The 8,376-nt window shown below is 39.2% G+C and overlaps 2 protein-coding genes across 2 annotated transcripts; one reads left to right on the forward strand and one right to left on the reverse strand.

Annotated features, from left to right (window-relative positions):
* Positions 1-210: 210 nt before the first annotated feature.
* On the forward strand, positions 211-3,708 carry LOC141598054 (mediator of RNA polymerase II transcription subunit 33B-like). The gene is made up of 2 exons (XM_074418062.1): positions 211-2,077; positions 2,418-3,708. Exons 1-2 carry the CDS (start codon positions 1,969-1,971, stop codon positions 3,545-3,547), a joined length of 1,239 nt encoding a protein of 412 aa, XP_074274163.1. The 5' UTR covers positions 211-1,968; the 3' UTR covers positions 3,548-3,708.
* Positions 3,709-4,223: 515 nt separating this feature from the next.
* On the reverse strand, positions 4,224-7,256 carry LOC141598038 (receptor-like protein kinase ANXUR2). Its single transcript, XM_074418061.1, has one exon. It carries the CDS (start codon positions 7,085-7,087, stop codon positions 4,481-4,483), a length of 2,607 nt encoding a protein of 868 aa, XP_074274162.1. The 5' UTR covers positions 7,088-7,256; the 3' UTR covers positions 4,224-4,480.
* Between the last annotated feature and the right edge of the window lie 1,120 nt (positions 7,257-8,376).

An 8,376-nucleotide genomic window follows, 5' to 3' on the forward strand; every position in this document is an offset into this window, starting at 1 on the left:
ATATATTATATTTGTGTATGTTCAATAATTAACATCTTTATACTAATTAATATCATAAGTGCAGCATGTTTATCTTAAGGAAAATAACCATATTCTGGTGTTCTCTAAATTTATACTTCAACCAAAAATATGTAATATTTACATTTAAGTCCCTTCGTCAGGTTTATCACACAGCGCTATCGATTAAAAGTTAAAACTATATAGTATAATTAATTTGTATAGATCTATTTAATTACATTGAAGTCCCTTGTTTTCCAGATTATATATATACTTATATAGTATTGATTGATTGATGTAACCTTATAAACCCGAGCTTGATGTCCGAACAGCATAGGAAGCTATTTGTTTCTTGGAAGCTCCACCCACCGTCATTCCTGGTGCCGTGTAACCATCGCCGCCAACCTCCCACCTTGTAATCTAGATTAGCCGACCTCCTCTTCACCATTGTTCCCCACCCCCACCCTATAACTACCACACTTAAACCCTAGAAACACTCCCTCACCACCGAAATCCCTTCCCCAACCCCCGAAAAAATACCAGATGTGGTGTCTTCGGGGTTGGCGGAGGGTTTTCTAGGGTTTGGGTGTGGTGGTTATTAGGTGTTGAATAGGGGAAAGGGGTGGTTAATGGGTGGAGTGGGTGGATCGCCAACGACGGTGGGCTGGCGATATCGCTTGCAGGGTGCGAATGTTGCGATGGTAGTAGTGGAGGGTGGCTGGCGGTGCGTGTGTGGTGGAGGAAGTGGAGGCAGAGGTAGATGTAGGTGAAGTGGGGGCTGGGATGGGTGTCTTAGGGAGATAAGTGGGTGTATTAATCTCTTAATATGTTCTCGTATATCTTAGGGAGATAAGATGTGGTCTTAGTTTGTTAATATTTGCCAAATAAGGAAAGTTCTCAAATGGGAGGAAGAAAATTTGTGGACCAAAATAGAATGTGGGAGGGACAATAAGATGTGGACGGAGTATTAGTCATGAAACCTCATCTGTGCATAAATTGTTATTTTCCGAGAAGCCTTGGAAAGTGGCAGGTTGGTCATGGTGAATTGATGATACATAAAAAAATTTATTCATGAGGCCTCATATGTCCATAAATTGTTGTTTTGAGAAAATACTTAGGAAAGTGGTAGGTTGGTCATCATGGTGATACATACAACACAACAGTTTTTTTTTTTTTTTTATCTCCATGACCACAATTGTCATTTAATCAGCCTGTGATACAACCGTGATGTGTTTAGGGGATCTCTTTTTAGGATGCTGACCCTTCTCGTCGTGTCAAATTGAAACATGTCTGATTTTTTTCATTTATTCGCATAGAATGGATATTAGGTTGTGTTTGTGATGCTTGCTTTGAGGTCCTTATCAATCTAACAATTTGAACTGAAGTTTCATTATGGTTTTAGAAATTGCTTTATGTTGCAGTGCCTTCCGAAATGTGAAGCCAATAACTTTTTAGCCTTGGTTTATCTTAAATACTCCCTCCGTACCACACCAAACTTAACATTCCTTATTTGGCCTACAACATTACCAAGTTATTCTTATACCCATTTTATATTTACACAAAATGCCATTACATACCCCACCTATTTTTTCCCTCTTTACCCTTATTTTTTCCACCTTTTCTTAAATATTCCGTTTTTCCCTACGTTACCTTTGGTGTGGTACGAAGGGAGTACCAGTTACAGTGCATGGACTACTACCGACTTGATAGGTTTCATGTCTTTCTTATACCCGCAAAGTTGTTACTTGTTAGTGTGTATTGACTTCATACTGTTTTGGTCTGTGCTGTAAGTTTGTGAATATGGTATCCGACTTCGTACGGCAAATTTACAGACTAATATGATGAGTTCTGCACAAACATCTTTTGATTTCAGGGCTCAAAGATCTTGCTGACTTTTTCCCAGCATCTTTGGCAAGCATACTTAGCTACTTTGCAGCCGAAGTTACACGAGGAGTCTGGAAGCCAGCTTCTATGAATGGAACTGATTGGCCAAGTCCTGCTGCAAATTTATCTTATATGGAACAACAAATACATAAAGTTTTGGCCGCCACTGGCATTGGTGTACCTAGTCTAGCTTCAGGTACCCTTCCTTCATATGCTTCTCTCTTTTAAAATTTTCTATATACTAGGTTTTCTTATATAATGTAAAAATTCCCTTTTTGAGCTGTTACATAGTATGTTTTTTTTTTTTTATCTGAAATGACCAAAATGTCCTCGCCACTTTTTAGTTTCTTTAAGAGTTAGGACATAAAAGTTATTTATTTCCTAAAACGGCCCACAACTCCTCTTTCCCTAAAACTACGTTCCTAAAGCAGAAGTATGCAACCTGTTGGATCTCTAGAGGCACTTGAGAAAGCGAGAAGATATTGGGTTAAAATTTGCCATTACGCTTACAGCCATTTATTTCCTTCTTGTTGCAGTTGGTAGCTCTAATCCTACACTTCCTCTGCCATTAGCTGCACTTCTGAGCCTCACTATTACATATAAAATCGACAAGGCAAATGAACGTTTCTTGAACTTAGTTGGCCGATCAGTAATCGTGCTTTCTGCTGGCTGTCCCTGGCCCTGCATGCCCATCTTATCCTCTCTCTGGGCCCAGAAGGCGAAGCGTTGGACCGACTTTCTCATCGTCTCAGCCTCACGCACCGTCTTTAGCCGCAACAATGATGCAGTTTTCCAACTTTTAAAAAGCTGTTTTTCCTCCGTTCTAGGGTTCACTGCTCCCCCTAGATGTAGAAACGGAGGCGTGGGCGCTCTTCTGGGCCATGGCTTGGGCTCAGATTTTTCCAATGGAATGGGACCAGTCGCTCCTGGTATATTCTTCTTACGTGTTTACCCGTTCATCCGAGACATGACCCTTGTGACTGAAGGTATTCTCCCTCTTCTGGTTATGTCTGTGAAAGATATTGCTACTGGTGGGTTATCCAGTGACACCATAAATAAGTTAAAAAAATGCAAGCTTGGAATGAGATATGGACAGGTGTCCCTCACTTCTGCCATGGCACGAGTAAAGCTTGCGGCCACCGTGGGGGCTTCCTTTGTCTGGGTATCAGGAGGTGTGAACCTTGTACAAACCCTTCTCAAAGAAACGCTGCCCTCATGGTTTATATCCTCACAAAGATCTGGTCATAGTGAAGAACCCGGTGAGGTGGTTGCAACCTTGAGTGGCTATGCATTGGCTTACTTTGCTGTACTTAGTGGGGTACTATCATGGGGCGTAGAAGCGTCAGCGTCAGCGTCATCTTCTTCTTCAAAGATGAGAGCCAAGGTCCTTACTACCCACTTTGAGTTTATGACTACCGCTCTCAAAGGTAAGATCTCCTTGGGCTGTGATTGGGCCACATGGCGGGCTTATGTTCAAGGTTTCTTGGGTTTGGTCGTGAGGTGCACTCCCGCGTGGTTGCTGGAAGTTGACGTGAATGTTCTGAAGAACCTGAGTTCGGGTCTGAGGCGGTGGAATGAAGACGAGCTGGCAATCACGTTGTTAGCCGTTAGCGGCTTTCATGCAATGGGTGTTGCTGCGGAATTGATCATCCAAAGTGCTCGATAAGGCTCCTAAACCTCTAGTCAGAACAATTTTGGGTCTGAAATCGACTTGGATTTGAAAGTAGATAAGGTAATTACGCTAATTGCTCTGATGTAAGGCTCTCTTTCTTTAGTCACACAATTGTAAAGTCTAGTATCCAACATTATTTATTCAATTTTGATTGTTTATTTTTTACTGGTTTACTTTTAAGGTATTTCGGCTCCTTAAATTCTACTTCGGTTTTCAAAATCGTTTTAATCTTTATTCTCGATTTAAATTTGAAGTTTTTATAAAAAAAAATCCGGACTTCGATTTTAAAACCTATAAATTTACCTTGACTTTGTATTATGTTTCGCTCTCCCTTTTGTTTTTCCTTTTTCCCTTTTCTATTTTTTTTCGCATTTTGAGGTATGCGTTCTGTGTTCACCCATGGACGGTTCTAAAGGATGATTCATGTCAGCCGACCCCAAATCATTTTGGGATTAAGGCTCTGATGTTGTTGTTGATTGTTTATTTTTTGTGTGAAAATCGTACTTCTTCAATTTTCGTTCAAATTCTTATACTATTAGATTTAGCAAATCGTAAATATTTTGTTTACGTCCATTCTCCAAGCGTCTTATTTTGTGTTTATTCTCAGTTTAACTATCGACAAATTTTATATCTCGTACTTCGTGCAAAGCTAAAAAAGAAGCAAGTGTTTGCGAAATGTGCAACTCTTCTGTGCATGGTGCACCAATTTTAGACGAAGATAAGTCATTTGTGAAAACGGATACAATCAGATAAATTGAATGGTGCATTAATACCCAGATATCAGAGCGACAAAGCTAAACAAAAGATTAAATAATGTACGAAAAAGATATACAGTAATATATATGTGGGCATGCCTCAAAAATGGTTAAATGCCACTAAACTTCACAACCCTTACTGACGGATCGCAAACAGCATCGGTCTACTCGTTCATCGACCTGTCTGATGGACAATCTGTGAAAAAATTGCAGTACTGGAATTCTCCTGGTTTGATGAAGAGTAGTCCAGATCCTCGTCGTCAAGGTCTAGAGTGCTTAAGTGCATGTTGATGCTGTCGCTCGCTGTTGTTCTTCCGGATGAACCTCCTTTTGGTGCATCGCCGCTATCCTGTAGTTGTAAAGAGAACTCAAGATTCCACAACAAATCACTCATTGATGGCCGATCAACTCCGTGATCAGACAAGCACTTGACAGCTGTCTCGACAAATTTCTTTAGACATTCTGGTTTGATTGTACCCTTGATGTTGGGGTCAATGATGTCATCTATGTTTCCATTTCTTACACAATACAGAGCCCAATCTGCTAGACTAACCTGCTCCTTTGGGAGACTGGCATTCAGCGCAGGGCGAGCGCATAAACCCTCAAACAAGACAACACCAAATGAATAAACATCCGACTTCTCAGTAAGTTGTTGTCTTCTAAAGTACTCGGGATCCAGATACCCAAAGCTACCTTTTACCACGGTACTCACATGGTTTTGTTCTTTTAGATCAGGTCCGGTCTTTGACAGTCCAAAGTCCGAAACCTTGGCGACCCAATTCTCGTCCAAGAGGATGTTAGTAGTCTTCACATCACGGTGGATAATCGTGTACTTGGATCCCGTGTGGAGGTAATGCAAACCCTTTGCCGCACCAATTAAGATCTCAAGCCTCTGCTTCCAAGTCAGGTTAGTCTTATTGTTCTTATACAGATGCTCTCGTAAAGTACCGTGTAACATGAAGTCATAAACCAGAGCCATTTCGCCATCCTCCTCACAGTATCCGATAAGGGACACTAAATGCTTGTGCCTCAGCTTCGAGAGCATTTCAATCTCGGTAACAAATTCATTGACTCCTTGCTCTGATGACGGGTTTGACTTTTTGATAGCCACCTTAATGCCTCCATCAATTACCCCTTTGTACACCTTCCCAAACCCACCAACACCAATGACATGAGACTCGTCCCAATTCTTAGTCGCCTTTTTTATCTCCGATAAGGTAAAATGTCGACAATTAGCTGCTGCTTCATTTGAAAGTTGTGCACTAGCCACACTATTTCCTCCAATTGTCGATTTCATTCCCCCCGTGTGAGAATTACCATAAATCGGCAACCAACTAGATGTTCCAGACTTAGACCTTGGCATCCTGCTTTTCTTCTTGTACATCACTACGGCTAAAGCAGTGGCTATCCCAAAAGCCGCAGCCACACCAGTAGCCGTACCAATTACCTTAATATTAGGCTTATCATTCACAAAATTCTTTCTTAATTCCGCGTCTGCCTTGATTAGTGCTTCTGATGGAGTTGGATTCGGTCCAGCCAAATTATTACTGCCATCACCAACCTTAAACAATTCTAGACCGTTGAGAAACGCGTCATAGTACTCTGGCTTGTTATCGCTGTTATCCATAGGATGAAGAGCAACCGTAAGCTGCTGCTGTTGTTGTTGATTCTCGACTCCTGGGATAGTTACAGCGAAATCCCTGTATGTAGGAATGTCCTTGCCTCCGGTCCATGCTATTATATCAGCTCCACTAAGTAAGGCCGATTGGTTATTAATAAAAATATAAAACGGCCTCTGATTCGTCTTGGTGTATATATGTTCACAGAAATGAAGCCTTGTGATGTAGGAAAAACCCGAGTCCACAGAAAATTCCCATGTAAGATTATACGCGAGAGTAATATTGGGGTCAGGCCCCATGCTCCTCCATGTATCATAGACGTCCACAGGGGCTATATATTTAGGTGTGTCGCGGTAGTTTACTAATCCAACGGTTTCATTATCAGACAATGTAACACCAGACTGTGCTCCTGCTAGGTACGGCGTGTCATCATACCATGTCCTCAATAAACCAGAATCATTCTTAGGCGGAATGAAATTTCCGCCTACATTCAATCTCACAACTGTCTCCACATTTGCCGCTTTTCCATCTAAACTTTGATCAGAAAATCCAACGAGAGCTGCTGAGTCGAGTAAATCAGGGGTAGGAACCAATTCAATCCCATTTATAAAGGCGAAAGATCCAGGATGCTTATCAGACGGTTTGAAAACAATATCTAATGTATCGCCACCACCTTCTAATGGCGCAAGGGAGTATTCCTTTATAATGTAAGCCTGTGTTGTCGCATGAGCCGTGATTGAAGCACTGAAATTATTAAGAAGAGTAATACTGCCAGCCGAAACAGAAAAATAAGAATTGTCGATGTTAAATGAGGCATAAGACGCAGGGTAAAAATGAAGACGAATGAAATATCTTGAGGTTGAATTAATAGGAAACTTGTAAGACATTTCCGAGGCGCTAATCCTTGCAGTCATATATGGAACCTCAGAAGAAAGAGCCGGGTCTTGGAATTGTGCGCGTATTGCTTGTGAGTTTACTTGGGTTGCAAGGTACTTGGTGTCCGGTACCCATGTCCTATCATCCGCGTCTTTACCATCACCATTCGCGCCACAAGCCAAAGTTAATGCACCATTAGGATCACATAAGGAAACTTTAACAAAGTTGAATAGTAGGAGAAAATGTAAAAAAATGAAGAAATTTTCGGTTAAAATTGTATTCATGGTTTGTTAATTATTAATGAAAACTTTTTATTTAATTTAAGATGATTAGGGTGTACAGGAAAATCAAATTGATAGTAAAAGATTTTTCCCTGTACCCCAACAGGGGTAAAAGTTTCTTGATAATCTTTTTGTTTTGTGGCTTGAAATATGATTTTTAATCTTAATTTTCCAAGTTAATTTGCTAGAGTTAAGGAAATAAAATGGGTGATGGAAAATTAAACCAAAAACATTAAAACATAATTTTTATGATTTTTTTTTCTTATTTGGACTTGTCACATTTTTGCTACAAATTCAAATATGGTAAAAAAAAATGCATACAAAATTTAGTTTGCCTTTTTTTAGACAACAAATGACATAGAAGTGTTTGTTTGCTTTCTTGTGTGTGTTTTTTTGTTTTTGTTTTTCTTGTTAAAGATGGAGGGAAAAGAGATTTTTACGGCGGGTAATTAGTCTTTTTGAGATGTAATATTACGTAAATAGAAAATGAATGACTAATTATGATTGCATTTTACTCTTTTCTTTTATTTCAATTGTCTATTTAAACTCAAATTTTTAAAAATGTACATAGGATCATGAGCTAAAATACTTTTGTCATTTGTACAAATGACATCTCTGAACAATCCCTTATTCCCGTCCATTGATCGCTAATATCAAACTTAATTGACTTTTCTCACAAAACATGGATTTGTAAGATGAAAATTCCATATAATGTGATCGTAATATGTCTATTTTTATAGTTCAGCTTTAGTTCTTCGGGAGTTCATATTAAAATAAGTGAAAGAGAAATTAAAAATTTTTATTCCCAAAAAATACTTTATAGGTGCTGTTTGGCCTTGATTATGGAAAATGGTTTTTCCTTTTCAAAAGGAGTTTATTCATAAGTTACTTTTCGGAAAAGTTTTAGTTGTTTGGCCATACTTTTGTAAAAGTGGTTTCTCACAAAATTTATATGTTTGGCCTAACTACTTTAATACAACTTTTGTTTGCTTATTTGGTTCTTTATGTGAAAAGTAGAAGTAGAAGTAGTAATTATCTAATTCTCCTTTTGAGGGTGAATAATCAGTTTTTGACTTTTCAAAAGCACTTTTAAAACCCTCTAATTTACCATGTTTGGCCAAGCTACTACTTTTTCAATTGCAAAAGCACTTTTTAAGCTTGGCCAAACAACACCATAATGTAGTTGACCTCACCCTAAACACAAAAAGAGATTTAAGTACATCTTAAATAATAGAACATCACTAGTTTTCTTGCCCGTGCGTTGCACGGATACTAAAATAATGTATGATAAA

This window comes from Silene latifolia, chromosome 1, assembly GCF_048544455.1.
Source record: "Silene latifolia isolate original U9 population chromosome 1, ASM4854445v1, whole genome shotgun sequence".
In the NCBI taxonomy this organism is placed as follows: Eukaryota; Viridiplantae; Streptophyta; class Magnoliopsida; order Caryophyllales; family Caryophyllaceae; genus Silene; species Silene latifolia.

What these genes read in the sequence shown, in the direction of transcription:
- LOC141598038 (XM_074418061.1), bottom strand. Translation starts at nt 7,087, where the DNA reads ATGAATACAATTTTAACCGAAAATTTCTTCATTTTTTTACATTTTCTC.
- LOC141598054 (XM_074418062.1), top strand. Translation starts at nt 1,969, where the DNA reads ATGAATGGAACTGATTGGCCAAGTCCTGCTGCAAATTTATCTTATATG. An exon ending in TGTACCTAGTCTAGCTTCAG is followed by an intron (nt 2,078 to 2,417) that starts GTACCCTTCCTT and finishes TTCTTGTTGCAG; the next exon opens with TTGGTAGCTCTAATCCTACA.